General features: G+C 55.7%; 1 protein-coding gene across 1 annotated transcript; it reads left to right on the top strand.

Moving 5' to 3' along the window:
- The first annotated feature begins 172 nt into the window (after positions 1-172).
- On the top strand, positions 173-23,199 carry ITGB4 (integrin subunit beta 4). The gene is made up of 40 exons (XM_059828133.1): positions 173-275; positions 605-687; positions 1,204-1,305; positions 1,751-1,955; positions 2,503-2,599; positions 3,036-3,207; positions 3,891-4,154; positions 4,569-4,658; positions 4,830-4,952; positions 5,077-5,244; positions 5,537-5,613; positions 5,786-5,997; positions 6,264-6,367; positions 6,537-6,635; positions 7,292-7,418; positions 7,563-7,682; positions 8,198-8,304; positions 8,629-8,662; positions 9,107-9,295; positions 9,840-9,943; positions 10,379-10,437; positions 11,052-11,075; positions 11,238-11,386; positions 11,467-11,646; positions 12,218-12,366; positions 12,717-12,921; positions 13,879-14,039; positions 14,409-14,589; positions 14,810-14,947; positions 15,502-15,684; positions 15,889-16,020; positions 17,048-17,248; positions 18,166-18,339; positions 18,812-18,985; positions 19,928-20,077; positions 20,671-20,859; positions 21,117-21,272; positions 21,738-21,902; positions 22,338-22,454; positions 23,057-23,199. Exons 1-40 carry the CDS (start codon positions 173-175, stop codon positions 23,197-23,199), a joined length of 5,610 nt encoding a protein of 1,869 aa, XP_059684116.1.

Raw genomic sequence — 23,199 nt, 5'->3', positions numbered from 1 at the left:
CTTTTGTGCCCTGCCCTGCTGAGATCAGAGATTGCTTCCAGGCATCCGCTTCCCCTGGGCGGGCAGGGCTGTCCCACCCCGGCAGGGCTGGGCAGGGGCTTTGCTGGAGCTGCCCCATCATCTCCAGGGCTGTTTTGTCCTGGCCTCTCGGCTCTCCACGACATAGCGATCCATGTGTTTCAGGAGGAAGAGGATGGATGTGCTGCCACGGGCGTGTGCCGGGCTGCTCCTCCTGTCCCTGCTCTGTGCCACCGGCCTCTGCCAAAGGAGCAAAAGTGAGTGCATCCCTGGTATGTCCATCTGTGGTCTCTGCTCGGTGCTGCCCCGTGGGGACTGTGCGTGCCCCTCCTGGGCTCCTGAAACGCTTGTCCTCACGCGGATAAGTCCCTAGGAGATCTGTCCTGTGCCTTTCCTCCTGTTTTCTATCTCCCCAGCGGTTGGGGCCCCTCTCTTGCTACCCCACTGCTGTTTTGTAGCCAGCTTCCACTAACCACCCAGGCAAAACCTCTACTGACTCGCCTTGAAAACAGAATCAGCCCTTCTCATGCCCTCCCACGGCTCACCCAGTTTTCTCCATTTCTTGTGCCCTGATCTTTCCCCATAGATAACCTCTGCGTGCTGTCCCGGGCAAAGAGCTGCACTGAGTGCATCCGAGTGGACAAGGACTGCTCCTTCTGCACTGATGAGGTGAGACTTTGGCGGGGCAGCCCACAGCTTTGCTTCCCACCCGGCAGATGGAGGGATTCCACCATCCCTGGTGAAAACTGGGACAGGGACCTGAGAGCAGGGTCAGCTTCTGGATCCAGCTTCTTTCTGCAAAGAGCTGGGCTGGATGGGAAGCGCGGAAACGTGGGTTTCCTTTGGGGCAGACAAACGAGGAGGAAGGGGTGTCCGGGGCAAACTTGAATGAGTATAGGGGTTTATCAGAAAATGCCAGTGTGCCAGATTTGAAACAGTGTGTGCAAGGGATGGAGGGGGAGTCTTATCCCAGACAACCCAGTAACTCACTGGTAGTCGCATTGCCCTGGTGCTGGGGGACACTGGTTCTTCTGTGCGCGACTCGTCCCCTTCTCTCTGCCCCTCTCCTGCTCCCAAAGGCTCACTAATGGTCTCAACAGAGGACCCTGACAAGAGCCTTCCCCCCTCGCACGGAGGATTCACTGCTTTCTGTGGCTGTAATGTTGGGTTTGTCCCCCTTGGCAGAGCTTTGAAGAGCCTCGTTGTGACTTGCGGGAGAACTTGCTGCGGTACGGCTGCGGGGAAGCCAACATCGTGTACACCAGGGGCGAGATGCGGACCCAGCAGGTGGGTGCTGGGGACACAGCCCTTCCTTGGCTTCTCCTGAGGGGTCCCACCACCTCCAGTGTCCTTCACGCCCTTTGTCCTCCTCTAGAGCCTTCAGCAGGAAAAATACAAAGTCCAGACTTGTGTTTATGTAGGGTCTACTCAAAAACAATGCTCTGCCTTTGCTAGCTGATGAACCTGTGGGCTCAGCCCTGATCGCTTAAGGCTGGGGTGCCTTTTCAGGCAAAACAGACGTAAGCAAAATGCCAAGGTCTGGAGGAGGCACCCGGCTGGGCACACACGGACACGGGGGAGGCTGCCTCGGTCCCCGGCTGCACATGAGGGAAAGGAGCATGATCATCCCTGCCTTTCCACTTCCCGCATATCTCCCTGCTCCTTGCTTCCTCCTCATGGCATCTGCGCAGGAGATGGAGTCCATCCCCTTCACATCACTCTTCCTTCACAGAATTTCAGTATCAACATGTCCCTGCAGAGGACCCAGGTGTCCCCCCAGGGCATGTTCATGAGGCTGCGAGCTGGGGAGGAGATGAACTTCAACATGGATGTCTTCCAGCCCTTGGAGAGCCCTGTGGATCTCTACATCCTCATGGACTTCTCCTACTCTATGTCTGATGATCTGGACAACCTCAAAAGCATGGGCCAAAACCTAGGTGAGACCAGAGCTGGGAGCAGAGGGGAGCCAGCTCCTGTGCTGATGAAGGCAGGCAGCTCGCTCCTGCCTGCGGCTGTGAGTTCTCTGCCAGCACCAGAGAAAGGGGTGCAACTGGCAAAGGGCTGGGAGGCGTCTGTTTTAATTAGAGTTTCTTAATATCGCTGCTTTGTGCAGCTTTGTTGGGGGATCTCTCTCCTGGCCCTGCAGGGATCATCTCGTGTGCTCTCTCCTCTCAGCCCAGTGTGGGGACTGGTGCCCTGCAGAGTTGATCTGTGCGGTGCCTTTGGCATCTTGAACCTATAGGTGTGGTGTGTGCTATTGCAAAAGCTCCAATCTTGGCAAGGCGCTACTAAAGGTGGTATAGGTTTCTACCCCAAAAAAGACAAGCCTCAAGCCCAAAGAGCTTAAAAGCTGATGGTTTAGGAGTCTTATCTAAGACCTGACCAGCAGAGAAGATGCCCGGGAAAGGACTTCTTACTCTGGACCAGTGACCTTGCAGACATCTCTTTATTCACATCTGCACTCCTCCCTTCCTCTCCTCCCAGCGGGGTTCCTGCAAGCCCTGACCTCCAATTACACCATCGGATTCGGAAAGTTTGTGGACAAAGTCTCATCCCCTCAGACAGACATGAGACCTGAGAAGTGAGTGAGGCCAATGGGTCCCCGGGATGGGAGCAGAGAGGGGAGGGCTGGCGCCTTCTGTTTCTCTGTGGCTTTCCTGGTCTTCTCTGTCTGCAGTGCAAGAGCCTCCATCCATTTCTCCCTTCATTGCGAATGTCTCCTCTGGCCTCTCTACCCTGTGCTCAGGGCTTGCTGTAGCACCATACCAATGTCAGCAGTGTTCTCCTCCACCTCCATACCTTCCCCGCTCTGCCACAACAGAGTGCATGTCTTGTCTCCTCCTCCACATCTGCCCTCAGCCCTTCCACTGCTCCCACCCCTCCTCTCAGTGCTGATGGCTTGCCAACTCAACTTCATATCTTCGCTTGCAGGACCCCAACCCCTGGGTGCTCTCCCCCCCCAGGCATCCATTTGCTCCTGCTCCCCGCAAAAACCTTTCTCTCCCCTTCTCTCCTAGGCTGCGCGAGCCCTGGAACAACGCCGACTCCCCCTTCTCCTTCAAGAACGTCATCCGCCTGACCAACGACATCAACTACTTCATCCGGGAGCTCAGAAAAGAGCGCATCTCTGGCAACCTGGATGCCCCCGAGGGCGGCTTTGACGCCATCCTGCAGACAGCTGTTTGCAAGGTGACGGTGGCCAGGGGTGCAGGAGCCGTGTGGGCAGGGCTCTGTTTTTAATGAGAGGATCTTCTTGATACTGGGTGATGAGCAAAAGAGCAGCACACTGGGCAGCTGACGAGACAGCCAGGGAGCCCAGGTTATACGTTCAGCTACAGTTGGTTCTTGTCCTCCCAGACGCACGCTTCTGGTGCCGAGTTGTTTTGCATTCCCAATTTTTCCTAGGTCTCCAACCATCTGTGTGTGTATCTGGTGTTTGATCCCCAGCACAGGAGCTGCTTGCTGGGCACCCCGTGCGTGCTCTTTGCTCTGTCCCCCTTCATGCCCGCGGTGGTGAAACTCTGCTCCCTGGAAAACAGCCCACTTGGGCTTGGCCATGTGGCTGAGGGATGAGCACAGCTCCAAACACGTCCAGAAAAGCATGAGCTTGTCCGCTGTACATATATGTGCCTGGCACTGAGCTGCTGGGAGACATCCTGTGCATTGGGGGTGCAGATGAGGGAAGCAGAAACCTTCTGGCTTGGATTCCCAGGGCCACATAGCTGGTTGCATCTGCTGCCAAGTGGAGGTGGTGCCTTGCCCCTTGGGCTTTCCAACTCCTGCCAGCGCTGGCCTGCCAACGACTGCAAGTGCTGTGCAGTGGTTTGGGGGGCACAGAGATAAAGGTTCCTTCTCCGCCTCCCCGGCTGTAGGATAAGATCGGCTGGAGGAATGACAGCACTCACCTGCTCGTGTTCTCCACCGAATCTGCCTTTCACTATGAAGCTGATGGTACCAACGTCCTGGCAGGGATCCTGGCGAGAAATGATGAGCGGTGTCACCTAGACACCAGGGGCACCTACATGTATGACACCAAGCAGGACTATCCTTCGGTGCCCACCCTGGTGCGCCTGTTGGGCCAACACAACATCATCCCCATCTTTGCTGTCACCAACCACTCCTACAGCTACTATGAGGTGAGGAGACCATGGTGGTGGTGCCACGTGGGCTTACCTTTTCTTCAGGACCATTGCTCCTCTGCTAGCAGCTTGGCTGTGAGGACAAAGTGTTCTCCCATCTCTTGTCCCCAAGTGCTAAACCAACACCTTGATACTTTGGGAGGGTGTCACTGTGTGTTGGGGGGCTGCTCTGGGTTGTGGGAGGTCTCAGGGGGTATTATTGGGTGCAGGAGTCTGGGTTCCTAGAGGTCTCCCTGTGTTGGTGTCTGTTTCTTGTAAAGCAGTGGGGACACAGAGCTGGAGAGTGACTTGGGTTGGAAGGGACCTTTGGAGGTCTCTGGTCACAGCCCTGCTCAAAACAGAGCCCACTTCAGTGCTAGAGAAGGCTTCTCAAGGCCTTGGCTCAGGGGGTTCCTCTCTCTCTCTCTGCAGAAGCTGCACAAATATTTCCCCATCTCTGAGATCGGGGTGCTCCAGGAGGACTCTTCCAACATCGTGGAGCTGCTCCGCACAGCCTTTGAGGTAACGGTGCTCTCTGGGGCTTCGTTCTCGCTCCCAGGGCAGGTGGACGGTGGGCACCTCCTGCCCAGGAGAGCAGGCAGGAGGCAGGATGTGTCCCCTCTGGGGCAGGCAGTGGGGTGGTCACAGGGGTACTGCTGAAAATCAATGCTGTGATTGTCTTCTGCTGCCCAGCGCATCCGCTCCAAGATGGACATCCGGGCTGACTTCGTCCCCAAAGCCATGAAGACAGAGTTCACCTCCTCGATGTATGAAAAGACAGAATCTGGCTCCTTCCACATCGCTCGTGGGGAAGTGGTGAGTCCCCGGACGGGAGGCGTGTACGAGGGGCTGAGCCCTCTGCAGCGTCCGTCCTCCCTTCTTCACCTGGGGTTGGTCCGGTAGAGCTGGCTTACCTCTGTGGCATGTCCCTTCCTTCCAGGGCAAGTTCAACATGCGTGTGAAGGCGCTTGAGTACATCGGCGGACAGCACGTCTGCAGCCTCCCTGAGAAAGACCGGCAGGGAGTTATCCACGTGAAACCCACCTCCCTGAGCGACAGCCTCAAAGTCACAGCCTCTGTCATCTGTGATGTGTGCCCTTGTGAACAGGTACGTGGGGGCGCGTGTTGCGGAGAGGTGACCTCCTCCTGGCCAGCCTGGGGTGGGAACGCGTTGGCTGGTGCATGTGGGTCCTGCTCAACCCCTCACCGTTGCTCAGCAGAGGCTCAGCCTGGCCAAGGAGATCTTTACCATTGCCTGTACCAAGCTGGGCATGTTGTCCTATGGCAGAGCTCAGTCTTGTGGGCAAAACTTTGCCCCTAGATCTGCCTTTCTGAGTCCTGAAATGGTCTTGGGAGCCACTAAGCCCATGTGACAACATCTCTTCTCTCTTCTTTTACAGCAACAAGACTTCAACTCGCCCAAGTGCAGCTTCCATGGGGACTTTGTTTGCGGACAGTGCATCTGCCACGCGGGCTGGTGAGGGTTTTGTCCAGCTCCGTACCCCTCCCAGGGTTTCTGCTGGGTCTGGGGACCCACAGTGACACACACTCGTGCCCTGGGCATCCTGCCCACGTGCAGTCCCCAGGCCAGGACCCTGCTGTCCTGAGCTCTGCTCCCGCTTCCCTCAGCACCATTTCCTCCCCACCAGGCGAGGGGACACGTGTGACTGCTCCCCAGCATCATCCCCCAATAATGAAGCCTGCATCCGTCCCGGGGATGTGGAGCCGTGCTCGGGCCGGGGCGAGTGCCTGTGCGGGAAGTGCCAGTGCTACTCCGAGGACCTGACGCAGCGCTTCGATGGGGCGTTCTGCCAGTACGACGTCCTACAGTGCCCGCGCACCTCCGGCTTCCTCTGCAACGGTGAGAGCAGCCCCGCCGCCTCCAGCATCCCCCAGTTGTGGGGTGCACTGTGCCCTGCTCCATCCCGGTGGCACAGGCAGGGTGTCCCTGGGCTGGTGGCACTGGAGATGGGCTGTGGGGACTCTGCGCTTGCGAATGTGCAGAGAGGATGCCGTGGAGTCTGTTTGCAGCCCCTTTGCACCCCAAAGAAAGCGGGAGAGCTGCAGGCAGGGCCAGGGGAGTGGCACAGCACTGGACCCTGAGTAATTCCTCCTCTTGCCTTGCAGACCGCGGTCGCTGCTCCAAGGGTGCGTGCATGTGCGAGAGCGGCTGGGAGGGTCCAGGCTGCGAATGTCCCACGAGCAACGACACCTGCATCGACAGCCGAGGGGTAGGTCCTGCCCTGCCTGCGTGAGGGACGACCGGACCAGGCAGGGCTGTAGCAAATTGCCCTGATGCCCAAGGCTCAGGGCGCTGGGAGCTGGCACCTCGCTGACTCCCAGTGCTGCTGCGTGTCTACGATTGCTCTTGGACACCGACTGTCACCTCTTCCCTCCCAGGGCATTTGCAATAACCATGGGAGGTGCGAATGCGGCAGATGCATCTGTGACAAGGCTTCGCTGTACACCAGCTCTACCTGTGAAATCAGCTACTCCCTGGTGAGGCTCAGCCTGGGTTCCTCTGGGTTTATCGCTTCTCCTTCCCACGCAGAGCCTCTGGGGAAGGAAAGCAAAGCAGAGATGAAGGCACATCTCAGTCAGGAGCAAAATCTGAGCAGGGGTTAGTCTTGCCTGTCCTGCCTTTGGTGGCCAGGAAGGGTCTGGTACGGGAGCTGCTTTGCAGCTGCAGGCTTTCTTTGCCCTCCAGTTCACCAGCAACCACTGTTGAATATCTCTCTGTGTTTATCCCCACACTGGTGAAGGGCAGAGGTTTGAGGCTTGGCTCCTGGCTTGTTCTGATTTGCCTCAAGACTGGGAAAAAAAATTTCATGGTCTGGTGCCTCAGTTTCCCCATTGACAAACATGGGCTAATCCCACAGTGGGAGTGGAGAAAGCTGGCTTGGTCGTATTTTGGAAAGGCCACCTAAAACCCTTGGAGAAGATCTAATTGCTGCCCAAATGCAGACTGTTGGTATAAGAGATTTTGGAGCCGGCTTCGTTAGCTGCTTGCTCTCTGTTATTCCTCTTTTCGCCCTTGCCCAGGTGCCGGGGTGAGGACACCGTGTTACCTCTCCAGCTCTGCCTTTCAGAGGCGATGTCCTCCCTCGCTCCCCACGGGCTGTCTCCTGACCATCCCACCTTGCCTCTCTGCCCAGGGCTTCCAGGCTGTGTGCCAGAGCATCCGCGACTGCGTTCGCTGCCAGGCCTGGGGAGCAGGCAACAGGAAAGGGAACTGCAGCACGTGCCACCTCCAGATCCAGATGGTGGAAGAGCTGAAGAAAGGTACCGGGAGAAGCGGAGCTGGGTGCAGACATGTGTGGTGTGTCTCCCGTGGGCCCTGCCCTGTGCGTGTGTGTGTATGTGGGGCTGCTCCCCAAGCTTTTCCCGGTCCTGATGACCTTGCAACCGTGTCCCCTCTCTCTGCAGAGGAGGCCAGCGAGTACTGCTCATTCCAGGATGAGGAGGACGATTGCACGTACCACTACACCCTGGAGGGAGATCCCACCGTCCTCCCCAACACCACCGTCCACGTGCAGAAGAAAAAAGGTGAGCAGGGACCCAGCAGGAGGGGATGTCCAGCCTGGGGTCTGGATCAGCAGAGACCTGCTCCGCAGCGCCTCTGATCCCCGCTTTGTCCCTTTGCTGTGCCCCTGGGCAGGGTGAGCTGCAAGCAGTACCTCCCTGCCCGCCTTCCTGCGTGACAGGGGTGGGTGACATTGGCTGTCGCATGAACTGCAAGGAGCAGAGTGTAGCATCCTCAGAGATCAGCACCTTTAGAGATCAGTGCCTTTTCATTGCCGGCACGGGCAGGGATTGATGCGAGGTGCTGAATAGCCCCTTGGGTTGGCTGGATGTGAGCAGAGAGGTGGGATAGTTCTCCCTGAACAGCATCGCTTTTCATTGTGAGCACCAAGAGAGATGTTCCCAAGCTTAACTGGGCTGCTCCGTCCCTCAAAGAGCTGCAGTCCAGCCTTTCCCCTCTGTCCCTGCCTCCCCACTCCCTCCCTGCACACCCCACGCAGGGGGTTGATGCCCGGGAGTGACGTTGCTGTCACTTGCAGACTGCCCGCCGGGGAGCTTCCTCTGGCTCATTCCGCTGCTCATCTTCCTCATCCTGCTCCTGGGGCTGCTGCTGCTGCTCTGCTGGAAGTTCTGCGCCTGCTGCAAGGTGAGCACCTCATCCGGCTGCCCCAGCCCAGGGAGAGGACCAGATAAAGGCCAAAAATGTGACAAATTTCCAGAATCCACCCAGCTTCCAGCACGGCCAGATTGGCAGGGGCTGGGTCCCAGTGGTATCCAGCACCTCTGCTGTCGCTGACACGAGTTGCTGTGGGATTTCCCCCACTGAAGGGATCTCTGGCTAAAATCAGCTTCCAGAGCCCCATCCATCCACTGCCCACCCACCCCGCTGATGTGAATCCTCCTAGCTGGATGCATGGGGGGTTTGCCCTTGGCTGCAAAGTGATTGTGTCTTTGGTCATTTGTTTTCTAGGCTTGCCTGGCCCTGCTTCCCTGCTGCGCACGAGGTACCAGCCCTTTGAACTGGGGGGAAGAGGGATCTGTAGGGTTCACCGCCTTTGTGGGTTGCGGGGGGGCATGCTGGGATGTGTCTCTCCTCCTTCTCTCTGGGCTGGGCAGGTGGATCAGGGAAAAGCTCCTAGCAGCAAGTCTGAGCCAAGGAGCCCTTGAGCTGCTGCTCCACTGCTCCTCCCTGCCCCACACCCTGGTGTGCCTTACTGGGAATCCCACTGCTGACTGTCCCCGATCAGTGTCCCTTGTAATGCCTAGCTGGTGTGATGCGCTCTCCCCACTCATGGACACCCCTTGCCCACTCCACTCCTGACATCCCAATGCCCTTAGCATGGTGGAAGCCCTAAAGATTCCCCAGAACAAAGTCTCCAGTGTTGGAAAGCTGATGGCTGGTGTTGTCCTAGTCTGCCTAGACTCTGACCCTGCCCCTGGCTCTGCAGGTCGCACTGTTGGCTTCAAGGAGGACCACTACATGCTTCGCCACAGCCTCATGTCCTCCGACCACCTCGACACCCCCATGGTCCGCAGTGGGTCCCTCAAGGGTCGGGACACTGTCCGCTGGAAGATCAACAACAATGTTCACAAGCAGGGCTTCACCTCCCTCGCTGCCGCCAACCCCAAAGATCTCGGTGAGTGCCACATCTGAGAAACAGGGCGTAGAGGAGATGCTGCGGGTGCCAGAAAGGACACGAACCCTTGATGGTGGCCCCCAGTTCCAGCAGCCATGGCATTACCTCCAAGCCCAATTGCAAGGGGGGGGGTTGTTCCTTTATCTGCTTCCATCCTGGGGGAAGCTGAGCAGCACATTGCTGTGTCCAGCCCTGTAGCAGGATAGGTGGTAGCCTCGGAGAGCTCCTGACAGCCTGGCTGCATGGTGGATGTAACCCTGCATGTGTCTTAGTCTCATTAGCTCAGTGACCCAGCCTTGATTTCACTGCCTCATCAGTCCAGGGCCACCACTGGACACTGTTTCCTTTGCTGGATCTGGCAGAGAGCTTCCCAGTTAGCCCTCCAGTCCTCAGAGGGTTTTCTCTGCTGGTGCTATGGGGTTTGGGTGCTAGCGATGCAGGATCTGGACACAGAGCATCATGCGTGTCCCTGTGCTTCCAGCTTTTGGCTGGGTTATTTCTCTGACCAAGAAGGAAGGAGTTTGACTCGGGAATCTCTTTCCAGTTCCCTATGGGCTGTCTCTGAGGCTGACACGGCTTTTCACGCAGAACCTGGTGAAGCCGGACACCCGGGAGTGCGAGCAGTTGCGCAAGGAAGTGGAGGAGAACGTACGAGCCCGGGCACGAGGGGGGCTTGGGGTGGGACAGGGGGACAGCCAGTCTGTGATGCTGGGGAGGGGGGAGTGCCCCTTCCCTGTGAACCCAGGCAGCTCTTGAAAGGAAGAAACACTTTTTCCTCTTTCTGAAAGAAAGCACAAATTTTAAGATCACAATTGTGAGAATTATCAAGGCATCGCGTTGATGAGATTTGAGGTTTCCTTTGGGGCATGTGGTCTGAAGCTCCTGTTTGGCTTCAGTTTGCAGCCTCTTGCCATGTCCTGGGGAGAAACCACGCGGTGGTCTCTGCCTGGTGTGGTAGGGCGAGGGGGGAGGACCCGGGGGTGGCCAGAGGGCTCTCGTGTTTGCTGGCAGCAGTGTCTGCTCACAGAACACATCCCTGTTCAGCGAGGGATATGTTGTGAAAGTCCTTCTTGCTCCTTGCAGCTGAACGATGTTTTCAAGCACATCCCGGGCTGTCACAAGCTCCAGCAGACCAAGTTCAGGTGAGTCACTGGGGGAGAGACCTCCTGCGAGGCAGGGTTCCCCCGGGGCCCTGCTGATGAGGGAGTGGACCAGAGGGCTGGGGTGGGAAATCTGGGATGCTGGGAGGGAGCATGGCCTGTGAGCCATCCCCGGCACAAGCACAAGCCTGGTGCGGTGCTTCACCCACCCAGGGCTGCAGAGCAGAGGCCACCCAGCTGTGCAGGTGATCGCAGCTGCATCTGGCTTTGGACCTGAGACTCCTACGGATAGGGACAAATCCTGGTCACAACGGAAAAATTCCCGTTGACTTCAAAAGCTTCAGCCCAAGTTCTTGGTGCAGGACGGAGGAGTCTGGGGATGCTGGCGCTGAGCAGGGAGTGTTATTGCCTCCCCACGGCTCTGCCCAGATGTGGTGTCCCCTGTGGGCACATTCCCCATTTCATTGGGAAACCCAGGGCTGGAGGGAGCAGCCAGGCAGGAGGGAACATGCGATGGGGCCCCGGGCTCTGCAGGGTGGGTTGGCACCTGCAGGGCAGCTGCCGCAGCTCAGACCTGCACAGGGCTGTGATTCACACAGAACTTTGTCTCCCCAAATGTGTTAGTCACTCCGATTTGTATTTTTTTTTCCCCTCAGGTTACAGCCCAATTCTGGGAAAAGGTAAGAGGAACTTGCAACCCTCTCTTGCGCTGCTCCCTCTTTGTACACACACGTGGGGGGTGACTGAATGCCCCACGCACTCACCAACCCCTCCAGATGCTATGTGAGATGAGCAACTCTGGCCTCAGCTCTTACCCGGCTTTCTCTTCCCACCGGTCACAGGCAGGACCACACCATTGTGGAGACAGTGCTCACCGCCCCTCGCTCAGCTAAGCCAGAGATCATCAAAGTGATGGAAAAGCATGTTTCCCACGAAGCTTTCAATGACCTGAAGGTTTCTCCGGGTTATTACACTGTGACCTCCGACCAAGGTAGGGAGCAGAGCCCAGCGCTGCCTCCTGGCTGGGCAGGGGGGGCATTTCCCACCTCTCACCATTGCCCCTTCCCCCAGATGCTCACGGGATGGTGGAGTTCCAAGAGGCTGTGGAGCTGGTGGATGTCCGTGTCCCACTCTTCATCAGGGAGGATGATGATGATGAGAAGCAGCTGCAGGTGGAAGCCATTGATGTCCCCACCGGCATCGCAGAGATTGGACGCAGGCTTGTCAACATCACCATCATCAAAGAACAAGGTGAAGGGCTGCAACCGTGGCATGAGATGAAGGGTGTTTGTGTTTGAGTGTCCCATGTCTAGATGGACTCCGGTGGTTTCTAAGGAAGGTGCAGCCTGCGTATCTGAGCTCCCTCAGATCACAGACCAGAGACTGGTGGCTCCTATCTTAAGTCACCTGGGTCTAAACTAGAGCATCTTTTAAAGCATCAAAAGGAGGGTTATCATCCCTGATGACAAAGACCCAAACATTTGTCCACGACAAGTTTAGATGCTACCAATTCCATGGCAGATCCAGGGTTGACCATATGCCTCTGCTGCTCCAGTTCATAGGTTGCTGGAGTAAAGTAAAACCTCTTTGCTGTGGTGTTGTGCTTGGAGCAGGTGAATGTCGCCAAGAGTTTGCCTCTGCTTTCCCTCTGGTTGTTCTGAGCAGGAAGCATGAGTCAGGAGTGGTAAAGTCTCCAGCCCATGCAGTAATACTTCATACACTGTTCGCACCCACGGGTGGTAGGAACTCTGTTCACGGAGTGTTTGTAATGTGATTCTTCATGTATTTGCTCTACACATTCCTTCTCTCCTGCCCCTTCCAGCCAGCAGCCTCATCACCTTCTTGCAGCCAGCCTATTCCCACAGCCGCTTTGATAAACTGGCCAAGATCCCTGTGCTCCGGGAGATCATAGACAATGGGAAATCCCAAGTCACCTACAGGACCCGGGATCTCACCGCCAAGAATGGCAGGGTAAGGGTGATGCTCCTGGCCTTGGCAGGCAGGAACAAGTGGGCACAGAGGGCTGGGAAGGATCTGACCCTGGGGCTGCAGAAGAGCAGCTGATCAGGCTCAAAGAGGATGTGCCTGGGAGAGGGAGACCCAAGGCCTGAGGTTAGCACGAGGGCAGACATTCCCCTCCATCCCTGTGTCTCAGGGACCTGAGAGGCCGCCTGTACATGAAGCGGAGGGTACCAGCTGCCCCCTGAGCTGTGGGCACTGGGATACAAGTGGGGATTCACTGGGAGATGAGGGGAAGCTCTCTGGGAGCCTCCTCATGGATGCTGTGGGCTATAACCACGCACCTCTTCCTTCTCCTCCAGGACTACATCTTCACAGAGGGTGACCTGATCTTCCAGCCCGGGGAGACCCGAAAGGAGGTGCAGGTCCCCTTGCTGGAGCTGACCGAAATAGATACCCTCCTGCACAACTGCCAGCTCAAGCAGTTTGCCATCGACCTCCTCCATCCCAAGTACGGTGCCAAGATCGGCCGATACCCCCAGACCACAGTGACCATCGCCGACCCAGGTAGGGGCTGGCAGCCAGGTGGTGGGGAATGGCAGCAGGGGGTCTGGGACCCCCATACCAGACCAGCCCACCCCGAGGTGGTGTACAGAGCTCCAGCCCTGCTCCTCAGCCAAAAAGTGACAATGAGGAGGTTCCTCCAGCTCCGACTGGTAGATTTGGGCCTCCCTCTAGAGGCATTAGTGGGTATATACACCGAGTGGGAAGAAAATGGGTCATCTACCTCTCAAAAGGGAATGGGGTGCATCCTTCATTCCTTTTCCTTGGGGATTTGAATAAAAATATAAAAATAGGGGAGAAGCAGGACTTGCCATGAGCTGTGCTTGGTGGTTCCTGTGGCTGGACAAGCAGAACTGTAAGGATTGTCATCAAGTGGGTTGATAACGTAAAAGTATTTATCACAGTACTGATCATGAATACTGGGGGTACAAGAAAGTCCCTTGTCACTGGACCAACCAGAACCACTTCAGGGGCAGGCACTGGGGCTGGAGAGGTTCCAGAGAACTCTCGGCTGGACTTGGTGGGTTTCCAGGAGAAGCAACCATGCGACTCGAGAAGGCTCTGCCCGTCTCCATCTTCTCTCATACTGCACAGGACAACTGATAAAGATGTTGAAGCATTATTAAATACATTCAGACAGAGCTAAAGATTTTCAGAGGCAAGAAGGTGGTCTCTTCATTTCTTCCTACCTGGGCAGCCTGTGAGAAGCAGCAGGAGGTGCAGGACTTGGGCAGTCTGAGCCTGGCTCTCATGCCAGCTTGCTGTGTGGCTTTGGGGGATGTCATCACCAAGTGCCTCAGTTTCCCTTCCCTACAATGGGGATCTACACCTCAGAAATGCTTTGAGATGCTTTGAGATGCACTCAGGATGGCAGGGCAGTGCTGGAGAGAGGCACACTTCCTTCTTTTCCTTCCACACGGGGGCTAGCACTGATGTGACTTTTCTTTCTCGTGTCTGCAGAGGTGGTGGATGGTGTCCCCTCGATGACTGGCCTGAGCCAGGTCTCCCAGTCCCCCAAAGGCCGCCTGAGTGCACCACTAAATCCCAACGCCCATGCTCTCAGCTCCAGGGAAATCCGCTTCAGCTGGTTTCCTCCACCGGGAAAACCTCTGGGGTACAAGGTAAGGGATAAGTGGATCCCGGGGGAGGGTGTGGGTCTCATCCTTCAGGTGTTTCACACATACAGGGTCATTTGTGCTGAAGGGATGGGGAGAAGATGCCCAAAGGAGGGAGCAAGCTCACCCCTTCTGGCCCCCTCCATCCTTGAAGGACCATTTCTGGGTGGATGTGGGATTTGCAGGAAAGATTCCTAGTGGGTTCGTCTCCCTTTCCATCACTTACCATGAAATGCCCAAACTGTTCTGGCCTCCCATTTCAGAGGGATGGAACAGCACCCTGGTTTCCCAGAGCAGATCTAATAAGAGATGGGGAATTTGTCACCCCTTATGGTGAGGATCTGAAGGAATCATGGCTTGCTCTTGCTTTGCCAGGTGAAATACTGGATCCAAGGGGACCCAGAGTCAGAAGCCCACCTCATTGATGTCAAAGCACCATCAGCAGAGCTGAGTAACCTCTACCCCTTCTGTGATTACGAGATGCAAGTCTGCGCCTACAATGCCATGGGTGAAGGGGCTTACTCCGACATCATCCACTGCCGCACACTTGAGGATGGTGAGAAATTCTGCGCTTTGCTTCCCACCATGGGGGAGTAAGTTGGTGCCTGTGCACCCGGCATGGGGTCAGGGCTCCAGCTCTGAGCTTCTGATGGTCTTGGGGACAAGCCCTGAGCGGCTCCCACTGCGACCCAGCTGAGTTCCGGGGAGCTCTAGGTATCTGCGTGCGCTGGGCCCTGACTTGCGGTAACTTGGACCCTTTGCTCTTGCCTTTCCAGTCCCCAGCGAGCCTGGCCGCTTGGCTTTCAATGTCGTGTCTTCCACTGTGACACAGCTGAGCTGGGCTGAGCCTGCAGAAACCAATGGGGAGATCACAGCTTACGAAGTCAGTTATGGACCCGTCAATGAGGACAACGGTAAGAGCTCATTTTCTGACCGGGGCAGTTCAGCCAGGCTAAGGGGCTGGAGTACACTTTCCGCAGGCTGGGACGATTCCAAGCAGCAGCAGAACCAGAACAGCTCCAAATATGTTTCTTGTGAAAACTGGGATCTAGAGGAGTGACTTCTTGATGGAAGGAGTACAGAAAAATCACCACTCAGGATTTAATCCTGCAAAGCCAAGAGCACTCTCATTTCCCATTCACTTCCATAGTGTTTTGTGTTGTTTTTCATCTTAAAAAATTAGTTCATAGGTCTAGACCTAGGGCTAGGGTGCCAGGAGAATGCTATTTGGTGACACACCAGCAACAGGAGACCTCTGCTGTAGGTTGACTTCAGCATTCAGTTTGGGAATTTCCCTGAGACGATATCATGCCCGTCGTGAGCAGCCCAAATAGCTGCTGCTCCTTGTCCCAGAGCCAGGCTCTGTCCTGACAGCAAGCCTCAACGAGCCTGTTAGCCAAGGATGGGGTGCTGTGGGGTGCTCTGTGTCTTGTGACCTCGTGGGTGATAGGTGTATCCGTATTTACAGTACCCATTGGCCCAATGAAGAAGGTGCTGGTTGAAGACCCAAAGAAGCGCATGGTGCTGATAGAAAACCTGCGGGAGTCCCAGCCCTATCGCTACATGGTGAAGGCCAGAAATGGTGCTGGCTGGGGACCTGAGAGAGAAGCCACCATCAACCTTGCTACACAGCCCAAGCGCCCGATGTCCAGTGAGTTACTGCCCTGCCTGGGTGGGGAGCGGGGAGGGCAGGAGCAGCGCTGGGGAGTGCTCCCCATCACCCCAGCTGCTTTTCCATATCCTATTCGCCCCGCTGCACCGGCCACCCTGGTGAATGCTGAAGGCCAGCCTGAGTGTGGGAGGTCAGTGTGTATTTGAGCTGCTTATCTAATGGCACTTTCCACCTCTCCTCCAGTCCCCATCATCCCTGACGTCCCCATCATTGATGCAGAGGGAGGTGAGGACTATGACAGCTACCTGATGTACAGCGCAGATGTGCTTCGCTCTCCAGCTGGCAGCAAGCATCCCAGTGTCTCTGATGATTCAGGTACATTGCTCTGAGTTTTGCAAAGGTCATTTTTAACATTTATTTTCCTTAACAACAGCTTTCAGCAATGAGCTTCACTGCTCCTTTCCTCCTCATGGAGATGGAGAGATCCAAGTCACGGAGATGGTGGAGATCAGCCTTTCCTAAGCAGAGTAGCTGCATCCACAGGAACACTCGACTAGTCACAGTGTCAATAAGACCAGTGCCTCCTTGTCTTAGCCATGAGGCAAAAAGAAATCTCAGCGTGAGGTGGGAGAGGAGCTTTTCATGGCCCTCCCTGCTCATCTTCCCTTCCTGTTGTGATTTGGCTGGACCACGAGAGTTACTGTCAGCAAACAAGCACTGGCAAGGCACAGATGTCTGAGTCCCTTGGATGCTTAGGGTCTTGGCCAAGCCAACTGGAGGGAACTTACCAAGTACTGGGAAGGCACTGGCCTCTCTTCCTCCATCACTTCACTCTCTGAATGAGCCTGGCTCCCTTGTCCTGTACTGGGACAACAAGGGGAAGATGGGCCATAAGTGAAATGATGAGGCTTGTCAGTAGGATCTGGAGGGTCTTCCCTGGGCGGGTTCTCCAGGGCCTGGGATGCAGGAGCGAGTCCCTGGTCCTTTTAGAGAGCAAGGTAATGGGAACACCAAGAGTTCAACCATCCCAAGTGCACATCAAGGAGTGAGGAAACCTCTCCTGAGCAGAGGACAATTGTCGCAGACTCTTCGTGACTGGGACAGGCATGTGGTGGGACTTCGACTCTCACCTTTTGTCACGATGGACACAGGGCTAGAAAACAGCCCTGGGGTCGAGGAACCCCATGCATGTCATGTTCCCACCATCCTCCATCTACCAGTCACACGATGGTTGCACCGCCTGAACTCATCAGCCAGCACTTGGCGAGACGGGCTGTGAACGGGTATCATTCCCACTGGCACCTGCCCCTTCCCCTCCCCAGCAAGCAGCACGAAGGTGGTGGGTAGCCGACTCTGTCCCCTGCAGATCATGCCAACACCAGTGCTTGCGTTGTCCCAAAAGGCTCCAGGTGGAAATATGTGCAGTTGCTGGGAGAAGACTTGGATCTTCGCCGCATCACCTGGAGGCTCCCACCTGAAACCATTCCCCGCCTCTCTGGCAGCAGCCGCTTCTCCTCGGACACCGAGGGTCTCCTCCATGAGGAGGACGGCGACATGGTTACTGGCAGCCTGAGGAGGAGTGGGACCCCCCGGCCCCAAGCAGGTGAAGGACGGCTTTGTTACAGCACTGAGTGTCCTGTCTCGTCCTGCTCTGAGCCGAGGGGCCTGCAGCTGGGGTCTGCCCCAGTACGTGTCCCCTTCCTCCCCGTATGTGCCCATCCTCGTGTTGGCGTGATGCACTGTTCACCTGCTGTAGTCTGCTTCAAAACCTTGTCCTGGTGTGTCTGCTCACGAGAGTGTCAAGGTAACCCCCATCTCGGCATGGACTTGGGAGCCTGCTAGCAAGTTGCTTCTACAAAAGGCTGGACCTTCGAGGCAGGAGCAAACTCAGATGATACCCGCTAAGCGCCACCTCCAAGGGCAGCTCCTCACCTTAATTAAGTGCCCTGAGCTTCTGGGGCAGATCTGCTGGACTTTTAAACAGAAATCACCCTCTCATGGGTTACTGATCTCTCCTGGCCTGCTGGAAAGGGATGGGGTTTGTCAAGGACCAGAACAACGGAGCAGAGTTTGCTTTTCAGATCCAGCTGAGATGGGATCCAGAGTGAGATTTGGAGAAACCGCCTCCATAAAGGGCTGTTTTTCTTCTTCCACCTTCTTTTTTAATCTGAAATTATAAGTCTATGCTTTTGCGTCTAAGGAGACAGTAAGAGAACATGGCAAGAACCACAAGGCAGTGCCCCAGCGAGGCCGAGGTCTGGAGTTACCTTGGGCACCATGGGTGTCTTTGGTGCTGGCTGTAGGGCAAAGTCTCTGTTTGCCTGTTTGTTCCCCCATCATCGTGTTGGGTGGTTGTGGCTTGTTCTAGATGTAGCGCTCCAGAATGACCTTCCAGAGTGGCTGAAGCCGGGATGCAGCCAAGGCAGGGCGCACCATGATGCCTCCTGCTTCCTCCCCACAGAAACTGGAGCAGCAGCCCTGTCCACAGCCACGTTCCTCATGGTGTGCCCTCTTTCACAGAGCACTTGCTGAATGGCCGGGTGGACTTCTCCTTCCCCGGCAGTGGTAGTGGCACGCTGACCAGGACAACGAACACCAGCTATCACCAGCTGAGCTCACACATGCAGCAGGAGCACAGGGTGATGGGGAGCTCCTCGCTGACGAGAGACTACTCCACAATGCTGATGGGGCACGGTGAGTACTTAGGTGATGGGACCTGTCCTTCCCTTCCACCCCCATGACTGCCTTTAAATCCCTGTCCTGCAGATCCCGTTGGGGTGAGGACTGTGTTCACAGCTAAGGGGGCCTATGAGCCACAGATCTGGAAGGTCGTGTCCTCACCACTGACATGTAGGTGCTTTGCTAAGGCTATTTGGAAAGGGTTCCTGTCCCTCACGTGCAAGGGAAAGGGAGCTAGATCCTTATCCTCACACCGCGAAGCACTCCGGGAAGAACACGTGTCTTTTCTTCTTACTCTACCTAGCAGCATGGTTACCTTTTCAGCTCCACGTGTGTACGTCAGCTGGCGCTGACAGAAGGTTGTTAAAAGTCTCTTCAAATCTGACCCTTAAAAAGCCATCTCTGTGCAGGAGCCAGCACCTGGGCTGAACCCGCTCTGAAGTCTCCAATGGTGTTTTTCTCTCTTTCTCTTGCACCGCTTCTGTAGATTACCCGGGGAGACTCCTCCCTCCCATCCATGAAGATACTGGGAGGACAATCCCACGGCCCCGGGATGTGGGTTTCAGGAGCAGGGCAAAGGTGAAGGGTTACTACCCCAGCACTGGCTTTCGGGACTCTATAATCATGACTGATGGGTCTGCGGGGATTTGCAAGTACATAGGTACAGCTTTGTCCAGTGTCTCCTCCTAGCCACGCATCCCATAACAGCCAAGCCACTGGCCATCCATGAGCTGTTGCCATCCACTGCTCCCCCCAAACCCTTTCTCTGTGTCTTGCTGTGCGTCACACTGATCTTCCTCCTGACCCGGGCTGTGCCTCCATCACACCACCTTTCCATTTTCAGGTGACTTCAGCTGTGTTTCAACCCACCTGGGCTGATTAACACTCACCATCGCTGCCACCGTGTTCTAACGAGCTGATCAGCTCATTCTTCCCATCCTCTTCATTCCTAACAAGCTTGTTGTTCTCAGTCTTACCCCACAGGCCTTTGGAGGACCCTTGGGGAGAACGTGTGCTCCATATGAGATGTCCTTGTGCAAGCTCCTTGGCCAAAGCCTATGTCAATGAGGGGCTTCACTCCCTGAGTGTCCCCTGCCTGGGAGGCTGCTGTGCTCACCATGAGCCTTGTGTCCCAGTGGGCTGAGCTGGGGGTGAGCCAGGAACACCCATCCTGGTCCCAGCTGCCCCCGTCCCCTTGAACAGTCCCTGGAGGTGTTGGGCTGCTTTAGCTATAGACTAGGGCCGGTCTTAACTGAGCCTCATCTGAAGATGCCCATGAAGCATTTGGCAGACTGGACAGGGTGCTTCAGGGTGAGTGAGGAAGGCCACACACAGCACCCAGGCCCCTGCTCTGGTCTCTCTAAACAGGGGCACGAAGCTTACCTTGACTTGTCCCACGCAAGGTTGGCACCCCAAGGCCAGAGGTGTGCAGAGCCAGACAGTCCCCTCTCATGACAGGCCAGCTTGCAGGGATGACATCTCGCCACGTTCTCCCCGGACCATCAGGACCATCCCACACTTGCACGTGCCACTCCCTCCTCTCCCCAGCCCCCTTAGCCCCCAGCCCCCAAATCTCCACCCTGACGTTCCCTTTTTGTCTCAGACTCCAGGCGACCGCTGGGCATCCCCGATACCCCCACACGCTTGGTGTTCTCCGCCCTGGGACCCACCTCCCTGAAGGTGAGCTGGCAGGAGCCGCACTGCGAGAAGGAGGTGCAGGGCTACAGCGTGCAGTACCAGCTCCTCAATGGAGGTCAGTGAACAGGCAGCCGGTGCCCACCAGGCAGTTGGTGGTGGGAGTTTCTGGTTTCTGGGTCTTCTCCTGGGCAACTGGCTCTGGGTGACCCTGCTTGAGCAGGGAGGGTTGGACCAGATGACCTCCGAAGGTCCCTTCCAACCTCAACCATTCTGTGATTCAGGGTCTGGTCCCAACTCTGCTCTTCGTGTAACCTTGAGGAAATGTCTCAGCTGCCCCACAGCTCTCGTTCCCCATTTCTGCTGGGGGGACAATTCCTGGGGTTGCTTGTGGAGTCACCCCTCCTCCAAAAAAACTTGGACTTGTTCTCCACCAGCCCCAACATCTTAGTTGAAGGTTTTTTCATCACATTGGCCTTGGAGGAAGGATTGGAATTAAAATCTCTTATTTTTACATGAAACTTGGGACAGTGTTAGTGAAAATGTAATTCTCTTTGGCTGAAAATCCCTGAGTTTTCAAGAAGCTGCCCCCAGAGGGGCCCCAGATGACTTTTCCAGAGAGTTCATGTGAGGTAGAGTTTAGGCAAAAGCCACGGCTCTGTCTTTGTGCCTGCAACAAGGCACTGATGTCCCCTTCCCTGTGCGTCCCAGGAGAGGTGCATCGACTCACCATCCCCAACCCCAGCCAGAATTCGGTGGTGGTGGAGGACCTGCTGCCCAACCACTCCTACATCTTCAAGGTGAAGGCACAGAGCGAGGAAGGCTGGGGCCCCGAGAGGGAAGGAGTCATCACCATAGAGTCCCAGGTGGACCCACAGAGCCCGCTCAGCCCTGTACCAGGTGAGGTGGATGGGGGACAGGGGAAGAGTGGCACTGATGTCTCTGCTGCTGTCTACAGTGCTGGCCCTGCTGTTTTCTCTCCTCTTACCACATCCTGAGATCTCCTTTGCTTCCTTCTTCCCCATGCACTCACCTTCCACTAGCTGTCTAGATAGTTGAGACCTTCCAGCTCATTTCATAAATGCTGCGTGCAGACCCCTCCCGGGATCCTCCTCGTCACCTTCTGCGATACTGATCTCTCGCTCATGTCCCTGCAGGTTCACCCTTTACGCTGAGCACACCCAGTGCTCCTGGACCGCTGGTTTTCACTGCCCTCAGCCCTGACTCCCTGCAGCTCAGCTGGGAGAGACCCCGCAAGCCCAATGGGTCCATCTTGGGCTACATGGTCACCTGTGAGATGCTGCATGGAGGAGGTAAGGTACCAGGCTGTGGAAGACCAGTTCCCTGGGCAGAGAATGAGATACCTCCAGCAAAGGCAGCAACTTGCTGCATTTTTGCTGGGATCAGCAAAAAAGTTGTCTGCTTCCATCAGTGCAGACAAAGTGGGGACATGAGGCTGATCCCAGGCCTGGGAGCTGCTGGACCCTGAGGCTTTGTATCATTGCGTGTATGGCCTGGTATAACAAATGTGGCGGGAAGAGAAAAGACCTGTAGCTTGTTACAGCCCAAACCCAGTGGAGGTTGTTTGTTGAGGATCACCACTGTACTAAAATAGGGTTGTCTTAACCCTTAGTAGAACTGGGTGGTGCGATCGTACAGTGTGCGGATGGCATAGAGCTTAGGGAAAGCCAAGACAGCAGCCAGAATTGGGGAGAGTGTGTTTGGAGGGACCATCACTCCTGCCTGTCTTCACCGCTGGTTATGTCTGTGTGGATTAGGGGAGCCCAGGAATATCTGTGTCGAAGGAGACAATCCAGAAACTACCCTGACTGTGCCCCACCTGAGTGAGAACGTCCCATACAAGTTCAAAGTGCAAGCCAAGACGACCCAAGGCTTTGGGCCGGAGAGAGAAGGCATCATCACCATCGAATCTCAGGATGGAGGTACAGTACCATGTCTTTGTGGAGGTGGAAAGATAAGAAATGTCTCGGAGCATGGAACACAACTCCTGGAGTCCCTTTCCAGCTCTGGTGGTGACTCCATTTTCTATGAAAGACATGGAGACATTGTCTTCTATGAAGAAAATGCTGTGCCTTCTGAGCACTGTCCCAGTCCTGATGCCCTTTATTCAGGAGGAGCCTGAGAACCTGCCAGCGTTTAATTCATTATGAAACTTCAGTCTTATGCCTGGTTGTACACAAACCTGGAGGCAGCTTCTTATACTGCACAGGTCCTCCATCCTCCCAGTTCCTCCTAAACCTGGCTCTGACGTCAGCAAGCGAAACCTCCCGAGCTGACAGTTGGTGCTCACTGTGCAAGGTCGAGGGGTTGGAAGGTCCTTGTTTTCTGGCTGACTTGTCCCTTTTCCTTCTCCCCAGGCACTTTCTCCCAGTTTGGAGGACAGCAGTACATGAGAGAAGAAGTGTACAACTTCCCCACTGAATACACCACCAAAACCAGCATCAGCCATTCCTCTCTGGATCCCCACTTCACAGGTAGGGGCTCGCCGTCTGCTTTGAAACCCTCGGAAAGCAAAGGATAACTCTGCTTGTCCAAAGGTCTGAGGGTGCTTTTACCTCAAATGTCAAAGGCAGGGAGGGATGGTCCATCAGGCGGGATGGATGAAGATGACCAGACCCTTTCCTACACCGTGTTCCTGCTCTGCCCCAGAGGCAGGTGCAGTCGTTTCCCCGTGTGCTGCCCAGTCACAGAGGGAACGCTGAGTTTTCAAAGTCTCCCAGGACTATCACTAGGGACCAAATCACAGCTCTTCCTGCAAGGTTAGATGTCTTCAGAGCAGGAAAAAACAGAGAAGTGTGTGATGACCATCTTTAATTACATCCGTGTACTTGTCCCACTTGAGTTCATGGACTCAACGGGTTCACGCTGCAACATGGAGAGTTTGGAAGTTGTTAGGAGATCCATCTTATTAACTGACATAGCAAAGCACTGAATCGCTTGATCTGGAGAGGTTTTCCATCAATGAAAGTGGTATTTAAGGAGAAACCTCTGCCAGGAATCATCAGGTAGAGCAGATCCTATTCCCTGTGACCCCGTACTTAGTGCAGTGTCCTGACCACTGAGCTTCTTGTTGCAGACGGCATGCTGATGACGACCCAGCGAGTGGAGAGCGCCAGCAGCACCCTCACCAAACAGGTCACCAAAGAGTTTGTGAGCCGGACCGTGATGTCCAGTGGGACCCTCACCAAACAGATGGAGAGGCAGTTCTACGAGGCCTGA

The sequence above is a fragment of the Gavia stellata genome, chromosome 22, assembly GCF_030936135.1.
Source record: "Gavia stellata isolate bGavSte3 chromosome 22, bGavSte3.hap2, whole genome shotgun sequence".
Taxonomy (NCBI): Eukaryota; Metazoa; Chordata; class Aves; order Gaviiformes; family Gaviidae; genus Gavia; species Gavia stellata.
Note: the sequence above shows the minus strand (reverse complement) of the source record. Positions and strands in the feature narration are given on the sequence as shown.